The sequence below is a fragment of the Pelobates fuscus genome, chromosome 9 (assembly GCF_036172605.1).
Source record: "Pelobates fuscus isolate aPelFus1 chromosome 9, aPelFus1.pri, whole genome shotgun sequence".
Classification (NCBI taxonomy): Eukaryota; Metazoa; Chordata; class Amphibia; order Anura; family Pelobatidae; genus Pelobates; species Pelobates fuscus.
In genome coordinates, this window is record NC_086325.1 from 100,941,525 (window position 1) to 100,959,524 (window position 18,000).

Below are 18,000 nucleotides of genomic sequence, written 5' to 3' on the forward strand. Positions count from 1 at the left end.
TTGCAATCATAGAAATGTTGTGTATAACGCACCCATACTACGTCAGTGTTATTATTACTCATGTTATATCGCTACTTATCCCTTTAAAATTGCATAAGCTTTCCCAAGCAGTATTTAAAGGCAACCAAACCGGTTCCTGATATCAGCAGCCCACTGAAACTAACTGGGGGCATAGACCCACAAAGCTACTTGCAGCAACAGGTGGTGGTCTGATACTGGGAAAGGGGAGTTTAACTCGGGGCTATAGGGCAATAACCTAATCCTCCCTGCAACAACCAAACGAACTTGCTACCAGAGTTAACTATACATAGCTTGTATGCAGCCTAGTCTACCCCAACCTTACCAATGTTACTCTTGCTAATGTTATCCCAGCATACTCAACGTAATTTAACTGAAATTGTTCATCTATCATTAACTTTATCACATGCATGTCTAGCGTAGAATGTTTAATACGACTACTAATGTCACAAATCTTGTAATTTTACAGTTCACCAATAAGCCTGTTTAACCTTTAACGAACACTCGACTTGTATTAACCTATTAGAATCATACCAAATAGACAAAGCGGATTATCACTCTTACGTTTAACTATTAATATGCCTAAATACTGTAGCATGTTATTATATATAAGCAATGTTTATTAGCCTGTTATATTCATTTTTAACAAAAAATGTGCAAATGTAAAAAAACACGAATATGTCTGCATGAACCTGCCTGTACCTGCTGTCGTGGCTACACGGGCCTGCATGTAAAATCTTTTGCACCAAAAATAAAGAATTAAAAAAACCAAAACAAAATATACAGCTTACAGTACTAGGAGGTTCCCCTATCCTGTCTTCGTGAACTCACAGTACTGTAGAACAGTGCATAATGACAGCATTGTGCAATAATTACTGTTACTATAATTCCGGCCCTTACTCTGCCCATACAGGTTAGTATTTAAACTTGGCAGGCTGCAGTGCAAGGTTGTCTGGGAGTTGTAATTTAGCCCTCAGCTTTCCAAAGTAGAAAAATATGCAACATCTCCTAGAGTCCTGTGCCTTTAATACCTGCCAAGCCAGGATATATGGAAATACTCTGACTTTCTATGGAAAATCATGGAGCACTGTGGCAGGCTAATATGATTTCCAGGCTCAGCAGAACCCAATGCAAACGTTTTAACAAACGTGAATATCTTTATTATTATTTTTTCTATTTCGTTTTTATTGATTCCTAACCCAAATGTCAACCTAGGCAAAATTAATCTATGCCTTGACCTTCCAGCTTGCACATATAATTACACAGTAATCTTGCTTGGAAAAAAAATACTCAAGTGCATTGAGTTCAACCTTTAAAACAATTGTTTTATGCTATTGATCTAAAAGATAGCAAAAAAAAACAACTAAACAATCTGACGTGATGGCCAATTTTGCCACAAAATTGGATCAGCACCCTGTTATTATTTTATTATGTATGTAGCGCCAGCAAATTCCGTAGCGCTGTACAATGTTCACATACATTTTAACTATATCCACGAATATTCTGATTCCCCCCCCCAAAATCCAGGCTTTTGGGTAGAAAATTATGCATCTTTATTGTCCTTATGTTAAAGAACCCTTTCATTTGCTATCAGCAAAAACACCTATCTTCCAGTCTTGGTGGTGGCCTCTTGTCTGTTGTATATACCTGCTAATGGATAGGGACATTATACCTCCCCCCCCCCCCCCCATTATTGCAATAGCTGCCAACTGCTGCTAAGGTTTTTTTCATGTGGCTAGCAAGCCAGTGCCACACACTACATAATTAACCGGATGCAGTAGATCCAGAATTTCAGTACAATTAGTGCTTTATTAATATTCCAAATCCTATGTTTTGCATAGGATTTTAATCCGGACATCAAATGCTTCAGGGCAATTTCTGCAATTTCACTCGGCTTGACTGATTATTGACCTATTCGGCTTGAGTAAATATTTGAAAGGCCATTGCAATGTGAATTAGGTCATTTTCACCATACAGACAAAATCCGAAATTTAGTGACTAACCCTGTATGTGTTACTGTTTTCCCATCTTTGTCACTGCCTCCCTAACATATACAACAGAGTACAGTATTTACTCTGAGTAACAGCACTCCAATAGCTAGGCAGCCAACAAGACCACTGCTTGATTGCCTGACCCAAATAGTGTACTCTCTGTAATGAGATTATTCATATTTATTATTGTGTGCAACTGGCAGACTCCTGTAGGGAGGACAATAGATAAGCCTGTTTGCCTGCTTTCCATCAGCAAAAAATCAATCAGTCATTTGTCTAAAACACATTTGATGTCATGTGTTACTCTTAGAAGACCTTGTATACTGTGTTCATTTATGACACTGGTGCACATAGAAGGCTTATCAATAAACTACAATCTTTGAGTTTGGATTCCAATATTGTTGAATGGGTAAGGCAGTGGCTGAGTGACGGGCAACAGAGGGTTGTAGTCAATGGAGTATATTCGAAGCTTGGGCTTGTCACCAGTGGGGTACCTCAGGGATCTGTACTTGGACCCATTCTCTTTAATATTTTTATTAGTGATATTGCAGAAGGTCTTGATGGTAAGGTGTGTCTTTTTGCAGATGATACTAAGAGATGTAACAGGGTTGATGTTCCAGGAGGGACAAGCCAAATGGAAAATGATTTAGGTAAACTAGAAAAATGGTCAGAGTTGTGGCAACTGACATTTAATGTGGATAAGTGCAAGATAATGCATCTTGGATGTAAAAACCCAAGGGCAGAGTACAGAATATTTGATAGAGTCCTAACCTCAACATCTGAGGAAAGGGATTTAGGGGTGATTATTTCTGATGACTTAAAGGTAGGCAGACAATGTAATAGAGCAGCAGGAAATGCTAGCAGAATGCTTGGTTGTATAGGGAGAGGTATTAGCAGTAGAAAGAGGGAAGTGCTCATGCCATTGTACAGAACACTGGTGAGACCTCACTTGGAGTACTGTACACAGTACTGGAGACCCTATCTTCAGAAGGATATTGATACCTTAGAGAGAGTTCAAAGAAGGGCTACTAAACTGGTTCATGGATTGCAGGATAAAACTTACCAGGAAAGGTTAAAAGATCTTAACATGTATAGCTTGGAGGAAAGACGAGACAGGGGGGATATGATAGAAACATTTAAATACATAAAGGGAATCAACACAGTAAAGGAGGAGACTATATTTAAAAGAAGAAAAACTACCACAACAAGAGGACATAGTCTTAAATTAGAGGGACAAAGGTTTAAATATAATATTCGGAAGTATTACTTTACTGAGAGGGTAGTGGATGCATGGAATAGCCTTCCAGCTGAAGTGGTAGAGGTTAACACCGTAAAGGAGTTTAAGCATGCGTGGGATAGGCATAAGGCTATCCTAACTATAAGATAAGGCCAGGGACTAATGAAAGTATTTAGAAAACTGGGCATATGTCACGACTAGTAATGTGGTCCAGCACGCAGAATCTATGTAAACATATACATAAGTCAGAAAAGGAAAAATAACAGGACAGAGCGTAAACCGGACCTTAGAATGGCCGGACTAATACGCTAGAGACAGAGAATGGTCAAAGGGAAAGCCGAGGTCAAGGAAGCCAGAAAATACTCAATACCGATAAGACAAGCCAAGTCAGGGAAACCAGAGATCAGAATAACCAGGGAAACGCCAAGGATCAGGATACCAGGAAATCAGAAACACGAAACTAGCACTTTCAGGAAACCAGGAAACTGAAACCACGACATGGCAAAGTACTAGGGTGAATTAGGGGTTTAAATACCCCTCTCTAAGCTATGATTGGTCAGAGGGCGACCTCTGACCCCAGAACGTACGTGTGCGTTGACGTCGTGACGTCACGCACACGTTAGTATAATTCTCGGGGGCGGGGCTATCCATAGACGCGACCACGTGGTCGGCGCCATATTGGATTCGGGCGTGATGCCCGGAAGAACTACACGCGCGGTTCCCGGCTCGCCGACGAGCAGGTAAGCTCGTGTAGTCGGAGCGGTCGTGCCGGTCGGGCACGACCGTGAGGCTCGGCAGGCCGGTGACCGCAACAGTACCCCCCACTCGAAGACCGCGCACCGAGCGGGAAGGACCCGGCTTAAGAGGAAAGCGGTTGTGAAATGACCGGATAAGACGGGGCGCATGGACCCGGTCAGCAGGAACCCAACAACGTTCCTCGGGACCATAACCCTTCCAGTCAACGAGATAGGACAAGACACCTCTGGATAATTTGGAGTCCATGATAGAACGGACTTCGTATTCCTCTTGATCACCCACTACCAAGGGCGGAGGAGGAGTGGATACCCTTGTGTAGCGATTGCAAGTAAGGGGCTTGAGCAGAGACACATGGAAAGTATTCGCTATTCTCATATGAGCCGGTAGTGCCAAAGTATAGGTCACTGGATTAATACGTTGGGTAACTCGAAAGGGACCAATGTACCGAGGGGCAAATTTCATGGACGGGACCTTAAGCTTGATATGTCTTGTGGAGAGCCACACCCTGTCACCTGGAATATAGACAGGATTAGCGCCCCGTTTCTTGTCAGCTTGGACCTTCGCTCGTAATGAGGCTTTTTGCAGAGCTGAATGGACGGAATCCCAAGTATCATGAATCGAATCTAAACGGGTGTTCAAAGCGGGGATTTCTGTGTCTGAGAATGCAGAAGGAAAAACAGTGGGGTGATAACCCTGATTAACAAAGAATGGACTGTGATTAGAAGATTCATGAGTGGCGTTGTTTCTGGCGAACTCAGCCATGGGTAAGAGCTCGTACCAGTTAGATTGATTGGCATTTATAAAGCAACGTAAATAGGCTTCTAAAGACTGATTCGCCCTCTCTGCTGCTCCATTTGTTTGAGGGTGATATGCTGACGAAAAGGAGAGTTCGATGCCCAATTGTTTGCAAAAGGAACGCCAAAACCTAGAAACAAACTGGGTACCTCTGTCAGATACTATGCTTTTGGGTACACCGTGCAACCGAAAGATCTCTCTCAAGAATATTTGAACTAGATCTTGAGCAGATGGTAATTTTTTAAGTGGGACGAAATGTGCCATCTTCGTGAATCTATCAATGACCATAAGGACTGTATTAAACCCGTTTGAACTGGGTAGATCCACAATGAAATCCATGGCCAAGTGGGTCCATGGAGCACTAGGTATGGGCAGTGGTTGTAATAGTCCAGGAGGTGACCTGGGAGGAACTTTAGAAACAGCACATATTTGACATGCCCCAACATAATCTTTGACATCGTTTCTAAGAGCAGGCCACCAAAATCTCCTGGAGATGGCAGAGAGAGTTTTATGGACTCCAGGATGGCCCGCTGTGAGGCTGTCATGGAACAAATCTAGTACCTTCTTTTGAAACTGAGGTGACACATACAGTTTGTCCGGAGGTTTTCCCACAGGTGCCTGAGTTTGATCTGCTATTATGGCACAGAAGAGTGGAGAAGACACTTCGGAAACTGTAGTGGCAATGAGGCATTCAGGAGGTACAATAGGATATATCACCTGTTCCGGAACTTCATCTGTCTCAAACTGCCGAGAAAGTGCATCTGCCTTGGTGTTTTTAGTACCAGGTCTGTATGTAATTACGAAATTGAATCGGGAGAGGAACAATGACCACCTAGCCTGACGAGAGGACAGTCTCTTAGCGTCCCCAATATAAGCCAAATTCTTATGATCAGTAAAGATCAAAAGTGGCTCTTTGGAACCTTCCAAGAGATGCCTCCATTCCTTAAGGGCAAGTACAATGGCCAAAAGTTCCCTATTCCCTATGTCGTAATTCCTCTCTGCAGGTGTGAGTTTGCGAGAGTAAAATCCACAGGGATGTAAAGGCGTATCAGGACTCTCTCTTTGAGACAGAATGGCTCCAACTCCTGTCTCTGATGCATCCACCTCTAGGATAAATGGTTTGGATGGATCAGGATGGGTCAGGACAGGTGCTGAGGAAAATAAAGATTTTAATCGTTCAAATGCCTCTCTTGCTTCTTTGGGCCAAGATATACAATTTGCTCCTTTTTTTGTTAAATTGGTTATAGGGGAAATCACGGAGGAAAATCCCCTTATGAATTTGCGGTAGTAATTCGCAAAACCTATAAAGCGTTGAGTAGCTTTAAGGCCCTTGGGTAATGGCCACTGTAAGACTGCCTCCAGTTTACGAGGATCCATCTGGAAACCAGACGGAGATATAACGTATCCAAGGAATTGTATCTCCGTTTGGTCAAACTGGCATTTCTCCAGTTTACAGTAAAGGCCGTTCTGTAACAGGGTTTTCAGTACAATTCTCACATGTTCGTGATGTGTCTCTAGGTCTGGGGAATAGATGAGAATGTCGTCCAAATACACTAGAACGAACATGTGAAGGTACTCTCTTAGGACATCGTTGATAAAATCCTGGAATACCGCTGGAGCGTTACATAATCCAAACGGCATAACCAGGTATTCGTAATGTCCCATTCTGGTGTTAAATGCGGTCTTCCATTCGTGACCGTCCTTAATTCTGACTAGATTGTAGGCACTTCGGAGATCGAGCTTGGTAAAGACTCGAGCTCCCTTTAATCTGTCGAATAGCTCTGATATAAGGGGAATAGGGTAGGCATTTTTTATGGTAATCCTATTCAAACCCCTATAATCAATACAAGGGCGTAGGTCTCCTTCTTTTTTAGAGACAAAGAAGAATCCAGCCCCGGCTGGTGAGGAGGACCTACGGATATGACCCTTTCTGAGAGCATCCTTAATATATTCCTCCAAACAAAGATTTTCCTGGGGGGACAAGGCATAGACTCCTCCCTTGGGAGGCATAGTCCCTGGTAATAAGTTTATAGTACAGTCATAAGGTCTATGAGGAGGTAACCCTTCTGACTGGACCTTGTTAAATACCTCTTTCAAATCCATATACTGCTGAGGAATTTGTGTGGTCAAGGGAGGTGTAACAGGAACATTAATGGTGCCAATAGGTTGTGGGATTTGCTTAAAGCAAACACCTTTGCATCTCTCACCCCAACTCACAATCTCTCCTTCAATCCAATCTAAACGTGGATTGTGTTTCAGGAGCCAAGGGAAACCGAGTATTATCGGAACTGTAGGTGAAGATATGATTTGAAAGGTAATTTCTTCAGAGTGGAGAATACCCACTGAAACAGTGATTGGCAGAGTTTCGTGTGTGATGAAAGGCTGGGTAAGAGGCCTTCCATCAATGGCCTCGACTGCTATAGGTTTCTCTTTATGTCTTAAGGGCAGGAGATGTTTAGCAGAGAACTCTTTGTCTAGGAAATTCTCCGCTGCCCCAGAGTCAATCATAGCCTCACACTGAACAGTAGTGTTCTCGAAAGATAAGGTTACTTTGACCAGGAAACGGTTCTTAGTCAATTTAGGGGACATATACATCACACCTAAGGTCGGTCCCCGTACGTGCCTTAGGTGTGCAAGTTTTCCGGCCGAACCGGGCATGACGATCTTAGATGTCCCTTCTTGCCACAATACATACATAACCCCTCGTTACGTCTGTGTTGTCTCTCTGCCTCAGTGAGTTTAGCACTACCCAATTGCATGGGTTCAGGTTCTGGAAGAGGCGTTTGGCTACTCACCACTGGGTTAGAGAAACGAGGAGCTATGGACAAATTAGAACGTCTGTTACGTTGTTTGTTTTTCTCTCTCTCTCTGAGCCGGTTATCAATGTTTATCATGTAGGCAATAAACTCATTAAGACTAACCGGAAGGTCTCTAGCTGCAGTTTCATCTTGTATATTCTCAGCTAAACCTTCAGAGAAAGCAGCCACCAGACCGCTATTGGTCCAATCAACCTCAGACGCTAATGTCCTGAACTCTATTGCATAATCGGCTACAGAACGATTGCCTTGCCTGATTCTCATAAGGGCTTTGGCAGCGTTCTTCTCCCTGCCTTTAGGTTCAAATGTAGCCTTAAAGGCCGTAAGAAAGGTACTGTAATCACGGGCTATTGCGTCACCACTTTCCCATAAGGGGTTAGCCCAAGTCAAGGCTTTTCCAGTTAATTGGTTCATCAGATAGCCTATTTTAGATCTATCTGTTGGGAATGAACCTGGGGAGGCCTCAAAGTGGTATTCTATTTGGTTTAAAAAACCTCTAAATTCCTTAGAATCACCTCCATAACGAGGGGGCGGTGACAAAGTTATGGACGGTGGTTTATGTGGTACGGGAACCACTACAGGTGGCGGAACCACAGGTGGTACAGGAGGGACCTCTAAATAGGCAGTCCTCTGGAGCAAGGTCTGAAATGCCTGAGCAAATTGGTCTAACCTGTGGTCCATATCTTCCACCCTATTTTCACAGGCGATCATATGTTTGCATAGTTCTGCAGGATCCATGGCCATGTCGTAATGTCACGACTAGTAATGTGGTCCAGCACGCAGAATCTATGTAAACATATACATAAGTCAGAAAAGGAAAAATAACAGGACAGAGCGTAAACCGGACCTTAGAATGGCCGGACTAATACGCTAGAGACAGAGAATGGTCAAAGGGAAAGCCGAGGTCAAGGAAGCCAGAAAATACTCAATACCGATAAGACAAGCCAAGTCAGGGAAACCAGAGATCAGAATAACCAGGGAAACGCCAAGGATCAGGATACCAGGAAATCAGAAACACGAAACTAGCACTTTCAGGAAACCAGGAAACTGAAACCACGACATGGCAAAGTACTAGGGTGAATTAGGGGTTTAAATACCCCTCTCTAAGCTATGATTGGTCAGAGGGCGACCTCTGACCCCAGAACGTACGTGTGCGTTGACGTCGTGACGTCACGCACACGTTAGTATAATTCTCGGGGGCGGGGCTATCCATAGACGCGACCACGTGGTCGGCGCCATATTGGATTCGGGCGTGATGCCCGGAAGAACTACACGCCGACGAGCAGGTAAGTTCGTGTAGTCGGAGCGGTCGTGCCGGTCGGGCACGACCGTGAGGCTCGGCGGGCCGGTGACCGCAACAGCATACTAGATGGGCCGAATGGTTCTTATCTGCCGTCACATTCTATGTTTCTATGTTTCTATGACATGCAATACAGATTCTATTTTTTATAATTCTTTATTTTTACTCAATAGATATATCAAGTGCACATCAACTTTGGGGCTTACGCAGAAGCCAACTTGAGTATCAGTTTGGAATACATTATACAGTTCAACAAGAAATCAATATATGCCCCTTCCTTAGCAGAGACCATTGGCACTTGCCATCTATCGAGGTGTTTTTTAATTTTGGATACCCGTTTTTTGTATATTCATCATTTTTCAATATACGCAACAAGTATACATTCTCTGTCGGGCTTATAAAGAGGCCAATTAAATTACATAACTTTGTAAGAGAACAAAAGTCAGCGTAAACATTGCAGGCCTAGATCGTATCTTAACCTTGGCACTCGCCGTTTGTTGAGGTGGCTCATGGTAGATAAAAATACAGGCTAATAAGCAAAAATAAGTAGCCATCATATGTATTAAAGATCCTCCTAACTGTGCTACATTGTTCCTCCGAACGCTCGATCTAGCCTGACAAAATGGTACAAAACAAAGAAAGAGGGAAAAGGAGAGAAGGTGAGAAACAAAGAAATAAAGTAAGAAGAGCTTAATCAAGGCATATAAGGTAAAGGAGGGGTCGGGGGGAGGGCGGGGGTTCCGCCATCACTACGTTGACAGAGAAGTCCCTTCTAGCGGTGGTGTAAATCATTTTGGTCCTTACTCGCAGGGGGTATGCCCCCATTCAAGTCAACTACCCGATTGTCCCATGGATCCCAGGTTTTTTGGAATGTCGCGGTGGTCCCCCTCACCCTTGCCGTTATGTCATCCATAATTATACATTCTTTGATTCTGGAGATAACCCCTGTGATTACTGGGCCCTCTGGAGAGCAATACAGATTCTTTATGAAAGTGTTTAAGAGAAACAACAGCCACTCAAACGCAAAGCACAGCTACAGGTAATAAATGAATGACATCATTTTGTTTGATCTCCCGATATTAGGAATGGAGGATGGGCTGGCCAGTAGAAGGCATGACATTAGTACTATGCACATCATTGAACAATGGAGCGGTTCTCCTAAAAAGTTGTTTTTAAGCCTGCTTATTTCATACAGTCTTATAATATACTTGACCTGATTTTGAGGTAGAATCCGCGCAGTATTTTCATAACTTAAGAAAATTACGGACTAAATATCTTATTGACACTAGATGGGAAAACATCTATGGCATATGCAAAGCATTCCTACTGAAATCAACAGAATCAGGATTAGTTATCTCATTAAAATTGATGTATTCAAGTATAGTCTAGAATGTCCTAAAGCCGGTACTGGTGATGATCATCGGGGGCCAGATAACCTAGTAATAATCCTAGGGCCCCTTCATCTTGCCCATACTCACAAACAGAGCAAATACTCACTTACATCGACAAATAGTGAATAGACAAAAACGCTTTGTAGTGTGTAATTACGGAAACATATTTGTAAAAGTGCCAATATGATGACAGATTAGTTAATTATTACTTTGGATGTAATTATTTTGTGTGATAACGATCAGATTACTTTACAGGAAGTGCGGTCTAGGTGCATACAGTAAAACACAACAATCAAAACATCTAATCATTCTACAGCTCTCCTAACCCTGGTCTCCTACTCATACGAAATTACCTCAAAATCGTCTCTGCTTGTTTGCAAACTAACCAACTACTTGCTAGATATGATTAGTGACCAGAAAGTATATTTTAACCTGTGTTCATTTAAAAATATTTTTTTTTTAAATCCTACAGGATCTCAAACATGGTGCAACCTTTATCCTTGTGTGAGATAAAATAGTGTATATAAGCCCTGGATACAATATGCAAACACAAAAAGAGGAGAGAAACAACCTGTAGAGACTCCTACTTTTATAGGCACTTGCCCTTCTACCCAGCAGGCCTGCATGCTGGAGGGTGCTCATTGGGTGGCCCATGCATATAGAGCCACCCAGTGGGTATTGCGGAACAGGGGCACGGATGGTAGCTGTGGCTCTTTAACAGTGCGACTGGATTCCTGTAGTATCAGCAGCCTGGGAGGAAGTGTGTGGGAGATAAAAGGAAGCAGCAGAGGCAGGGATGTGTCTACCTCGAGGCAAACAAGGCATTTGCCTTGGGCGGCCATTTCCAGGGGGTGGCAAAAAACACCGCTCCCAAATGCCCAGGCTAATACCTTGTTTGCCTCGTTTTATGGGAGCCCAAGAGCTGGTCAGCTGGCCACCTTTGGGCTTCCCCGGGGCAGCAGGCAGTTGTTTCTCGGGCGGGCAGCAAGGGAGCACTTTCCCATGAGCTCTCTGCTCAGCTCCTTCGCCCGCTGCACAGTGATGCCGGGAGCCGGAATCACAAGAAAATCACTTGTGTGTGCGTGTGTGCGTGTGTGTGAGTGTATGAGTGTGTGTGTGAGTATGAGTGTGTGTATGAGGGTGCATGTGTGTATCTATGTGTGTGTATGTGTCTGTGTGTATCTATATGTGTGTATGTGTTGGTGTCTATATGAATTTGTGTGTATGTGTCAGTGTATTTATATGCATCTGTGTGTTAATGTGCATGAATATCTGTGTAAGTATGTATGTGGTAGTGTATGTGCATACATCAAAGCAGTCAAACACCAGCACAACATAAAAGCACACTCCTGCAATCTAACACAAATATTACATACAAACACACCCCTGCATTCAAACTAAAAAATATGCAAACACACCCCTTCACTCAAACACAAATACTTCCCAGAAATCTACATCCACATTTAAAAGTGAACAATACATTCAGACACAAGCAGATAGTCACACACATACAGGCAGATAGCCACACACACAGGCAGACAGTCATACATACACACAGAGGCAGACAGTCACACACACACAGACAGTTCCACACACACACACAGGCAGACAGTCATACATACACACAGAGGCAGACAGTCACACACACACAGACAGTGCCACACACACACACAGGCAGACAGTCATACATACACACAGAGGCAGACAGTCACACACACACAGCCAGTTTCCCGGTATCCCGGTGGGCCAGTCCGGCCCTGAGTGGAGAGAATCCCAAAGAGCAAAGTTGTATACAAAGTTGATAGCCAAAATGCTTGCTCTTGGTTCCTTAAAGAGGAGGAAGAGATAGAAAAAAAAAAAAAAGAACTAGATTTGGTTTGAGTGTAAGAATATCACCATTCAGGCGCTTCTGGCAATTTGGCATGGCCTAATGGAGAGTCTTTCCTACTAAGTATATATGGTGTACAATGAGACCCTTATTAGCTAAGGCAAGGGATTTCTTATTTACTTGTTTTCATTTACTAGTTACCTTAAACCATTCCCTGTTTGCAACTTTCACTTACTAATCATCAATATTCCCCTCTCTTCAACAGGCCACCTGGTTGGGACTGAACATCTTCCTATTTGTATATTACTACATGGTCTTTGAGAAGGGAGAACAATATGCATATACAAGAGTGCTATTGGGGGTAAGTAATGCAGTGACACCCATGGAATGAAATGAGATCATACTTTACTCAGAGTTGGGAAGTTATGGATAGTAAATTAAAGGTTTTCCATGTGCATACTCACCACACCTCTCCTGACCCCACTATAACTTTATTTCTTGCCCAGACCGAGGTCCTAGGTGCAGCCATCTTATTGTGGGCAGATGAAGGCCCTGTGGGGCAAGTCATCTGCCCACACTAGATAGCAATGTGAAACTCCCACGTATGCCCAGTTGCACGCTGTTGTCCGAAATTCGGACTGGAATTTCAGCTGTTTGTTAATTTGTCAGAAAGACAAATGAATGAAAAGAAATGACGAAAACCGAATTTCAATTTGTCTTTGTTCGTTTACTTTATCACAAGGAGGGAGCTACTGACTCAAAGCTCCCTCCTTGTAATATGTAAAAATAGAAGCGGCTCACTGCTACTTCCTAAATCCCCCCATGTTCCCCATCATTCTATCAGGTTCTATATGACCCCTTTATCAGTATAAGGGAGATTAAAATCTCCCTAATACCCCTACTCGCTATGCTGCGAGTATGGGCATGTCTACTAAACAGTGAGCAGCCTCGGCCCCCCCACTTATATTGTCACTTAGGTCTGGGGGGCAGAATTGTTCCCACCATTTTTGCACTTTTGGGACTGGGGGGAGGGACAGGGGGGAGGACACAGTGCCATTTTGATAAAATTGTAATTTTTATTTCTTTATGTTTGTGTATGGAAGAATAACACACAGGGTTGCATCAGACAGCATTCTGGGGCAAGATTGAGGCTTCACCGAGTGTATACAGCAAAGTAACATGTAACTGTATGTCCAAATGTAACAAGATGTGCAATGGTTTTCCTCACCCAGATGTGTCTCCATTTCCAGCACATGATATTAATTACCAACCCAAGCAACCTGTTTTGTTTTACAATATTTTGATACACCTTGTTTGTACCGGTATATTGCTTAATATAATAATGCTATTGCCGATCCCATAACTGATAGATGTTTTTCCCCTATTCTTATTATTACTTTATTGATTATTTTTTTTATTTAAATTTTTTCTTAATGAGTTTGCATTAATTTATGTTATCTTGACAAATGTTGATTATTATTATTATTGTTTCATTTGTTAAAATTGCCAAGCTATTCAATAAAAAAAAACAAAAAAAAAACATTGGACAATAATTACAATTTAATGAGTTTTCTTGGAAATCACAAAAAGTATTGCAATGTCCTGTCTGAACTGGGAGAGTCTAATCATGTTGTTAAATTATTCAGTTCTCTCATTATATATATATATATATATATATATATATATATGCTTTCCTTGTCAGATTTATTTTAAAGGAAACATAAGGTCACCCAGACTTGGGTGCAATGGTCCTGCGCTTTTAACCCTGCAATGTAAAACAAGATTCAATCCTCCTCTAGTTGCTGTTTTCCTGACAGCCACTAGAGGTGCTCCCGCAGCACTGACTGACAAAAAAGCATTGATTCAATATATTCCTATAATTAAGCTTGGATGCACTCTTCGCACATACATATCAGGTCCTCTAAGAGGCCATACCCCCTCTGTGACATTGCAGAAGCAGGAGATGAAAGCTTCTGCTCTGGAAAAAGTTAAGGGAAAATTATTTTCTTAATTTTTTTACTGCCCACGGAAGGGGGACCTGATTAAACATAGAGACCGGGACACTAAGGCATTAGGAATACAGGTTTTCTATTCCTAAAGCTTCAATGTTCTTTAAATTTCTTGATTATTGTTGCTGCAATAGCTTGCATATCTATAGATATTAAAGGGTAGTGTTTACAATACTCCTTGAGATTTCTAATGTTGTCTGTTATGCCATATCTTCACCAGTGATTTATGATGAAGAATGATTAGCTGTAGAATACACAAAAATAAAAGTTAAGAATAAAGAAGGGTAACCTTTAACCTATTTTTTTAGTCCGCTCTGGCTTGGGCCCGTGGTTCAGCTGCTTGCCTCAACTTCAACTGTCTTCTCATCCTGTTACCTGTGTGTCGGAATCTTTTGTCATTTTTGCGAGGCACCTGCTCGGTGAGTGGAAATTGTATCATATGGAATGTTTTATTGGTTTTTTGAATATTTTTATATTATATATATAATATATTGTATGTGACTATATTGATTTTTTTTTTTTTTTTTTTCAGTGCTGTCAGCGCTCAATCAGGAAACAACTTGATAATAATTTAGCATTTCACAAACTCCTTGGATATACTATTGCTCTGATGACAGGTAATATGATAGATAAGTAGGTAAATGTGTGATTTTTGATGGCAAGTTAATCGGTGTTTCTCTGCTCTAGTGATAATGTCAATCAGGCCACAGAATTCGTATTTGTAACATACAAGAACCAGTGCACTTACTCATTAAACACCAATTTCAAACAAAGCTCTTAAAATTAACAAACAAAAAAATAAAGGTGAGTGTTAGATGCTAAAATCTTGTGATTGTTACTGAACTATTTAACAGTAACCAATATTAAATAATAAAAACCCAGTCTAAAGAGAAACCATACATTACCTCAAATGCAGCACCAAAATCACACAATTATAAGATAACAAATATCACACAATTCTAAAATAACAAAAAAAAAAGGAAAAGGGTGCACAACAATATGTGGAAAATAGTTATAGCCAAAAGGTATATAATGCCAAAAAGAATATTAATTCCTAAAAAAAAAATATAAAAATAATGCAATAATGTATCTACTCAAAACACACAAATAGCACAATTCCTGTTTAAAATGGTAACTCACAAATGGAGAGTTGCTATCTGCCACTAAAGCAAGCATTCTCCGGGAGGATCAGCCCCTTGAGAACATTGGATACAACACATCAGGTCAATCCGATTCTTGGATAGACAGATGAAGATGACATTCAGGTATCCAGAAATATTGTTAAGATTTGAGTATTAAAAATAAATGTAAAAATGACCAATTCCGGAGTTCTGAATATATATAGTGATCTTAGGCAAAAGATGTGAAGCAGTAGCGGTTAATATCCCAATACAAAGTATCTGAAAGTTATACTGTAACACCGGCAGCCGCAACACAATGAGACTTCAGCCATCTCTCCTATAGCGGGTTCCCAATACAGCCTTTTACTTCTCCATGGATTCCTGACATCACAAAAAATCAGAAAGATATAGAAACAGGGGCCGATCACCTACACAAAACTCTTGTGTGTAAATTTCAAAAATGTATTTATGTATTTACTTTAGTAGACCATTATTAATAAAAATTTAAATATAATAATGAAAATTAATAGCAAAAATAATGAATGCTAAAAATGTACAAAAAATTAATATATTAATATATTACTGCCACATGGACATGTAAAAAGGTAAATTACATAGTTACTTTTACACTTCATGTGTTATTTAAAAGAATAATCTTTCCTTGCGACAGTGGATCTAAAACTCATCTGTTTTCGCTCTTTTTTATAGCTATTTTGCACCCCCATACAATCATTACATGTATAAAAACCTCTTAAAGCTCACAAAATGTAATAACTTTTTTCGTTGCTGTTTTCTAAACACCTGACTTGGGCAAAAATAATAGGCATTTAGTTACAATATATAATCTTACATTGCATAAGCCTGACAAAACGCCAAGTACCCCAATTTTGTCAGGTTCCATCCTAGCAACCTAATGTTTGCTCTTATGATACTATTAACACATTAGCTTGGGAAATCCTTCTCCTGAGGTTCTCTGCAGAGCAAAAGGGCCCTGGAATGGGGCACCTGCTGAATATGAAACGAGAGGGCTGGAGTCATCTGAATAAAGGAACACTGTAGCATTAGGAATACAAAACTGTATTCATAACACTACAGTCATCTCTTGGCCCTAGCTTTAGAGCCCCCGCCTGTGACAATGAAAGGGTCAAAAACCCTTTTTTCACTTAGCTTAATTACAGCACTGAATCGCTCTCCTCCTCCAGCAACATCACACCGATGGAGGACCTAATGCTAATGCACGACAAGCGCTGCACGCATTAGACCTTCCTAAGAGGATTTGGAAGATACTGGACATCCTTATACAAAGCTTGAGGACTGCAATGTTTTCATTTGCAGGGGTAAGAGCCTAAGAGGACATGGACAGTGCACCCAGATCACTTGATGAGATTAAGTGGTCTGAGTTCCTGTACTGTCCCTTTAATACAACATACGAGATCCAGCACACTCACTGCATATTTCTACATCTAATTTATTGTGTTTGAAGATGTGAATATAGTGAGCATATATAGCTATGTGAATGCATGTATGATTAAAATGTTGGAAGTAATTAGGGTTAACGTTATATTGGGGTTAATGTCAGAGTTAGATTACATAGAGTGTCTAACCTAGAAATAACTATATATAGGGTGAGGTAGAGGCAAAAAATGCCTACAAAATTCAAAATAAAAACAAAGAAAAAAATAGACCTGTGCTGCAGATACTCCACACTGAAGTCCCAACAGTGTATATACAACCAAAAAACAAACACGAGTCCTGCGTATCCAGTATAGGTGTGCACACCAAGGCGCTACCACAATTTATTTGAGGACTAAGTTAATGCAGCAAATGTTTCGAGCAGCAGCCCTTTCTCAATGCTAATGTCCCCATTAGCATTGAGAAAGGGCTGCTGCTCGAAACGTTTGCTGCATTAACTTTGTCCTCAAATAACCTAGAAATAAGGTAAAACAACATTTTTCAGGTGAGGCTTTGAGTGCTTTACTTTGACACTAATGGAAAAGCTTTTTTAGATTTTTGGAGGGGTTAAAATTAGGGTTAGGTAAAGGGGATGTTTAGGGTACAGACGTGCAGTTTGGAGAATTGTTTGCAGAGTACTCACCCTCATCATAATCTGTAGACACCCTCCTATGATAGTAGAAAAGTAGGCGCTGTTATACAGTGTGCATCATTCGAATAACCGTGCAGATGGCATAGAGGGGTCAGAGGAAGATAGAGAGGGAGTTGAAGTTTAAGAGAACTGATATTAGAGAGAAAGAGAGAACACAAATGAGTTGGGAGGAGTAAAGAGGACAGACTTCAGGGAAATAAGGGAACAAAGAAGTGGGAGAAAGAACTCAGGATAGTGAAGGATGAAAGTCAAGAAAAAAAGTGATTGTGTCCTACTTGGGAACAAGGCAGGTGTAGAGAATAATCATGTGCAAAATACCTTTTTAGGCAGGAGGGCTATAAATAGAACAGAGTGGAGGTGGGGAAAATCAAGACAAGAGGACAGGAAAACAAGTTTTCCAATTATATTATATTGTCTGTTGTGATAGCTTATATCTTCTTAATGTACTTATATAATGTGGTGTGCAGGACAATCAATACATAAGTACAGCTTCTTCAGGTCCCATGTCAAGTCCCCTGATTTAATTAATGCTAAAGCCATTAGGACTACATTCCTATAACATTAATACTATGAAACGAGAGTATGGCTTACTCAAAGATGCTTTGTGAATAGCTTGTTACACAGTCACCTCCAT

The 18,000-nt window shown here is 41.2% G+C and overlaps 1 protein-coding gene across 1 annotated transcript in view; it reads left to right on the forward strand.

Moving 5' to 3' along the window:
- NOX1 (NADPH oxidase 1) overlaps positions 1-18,000 on the forward strand; it is a 42,587-nt gene that overhangs the window by 9,986 nt on the left and 14,601 nt on the right. Inside the window, exons 2-4 of the mRNA XM_063432225.1 lie at positions 12,398-12,493; positions 14,450-14,560; positions 14,674-14,758. Coding sequence (XP_063288295.1) covers positions 12,398-12,493; positions 14,450-14,560; positions 14,674-14,758 — 292 coding nt within the window. The remainder of the gene's footprint in view (positions 1-12,397; positions 12,494-14,449; positions 14,561-14,673; positions 14,759-18,000) is intronic.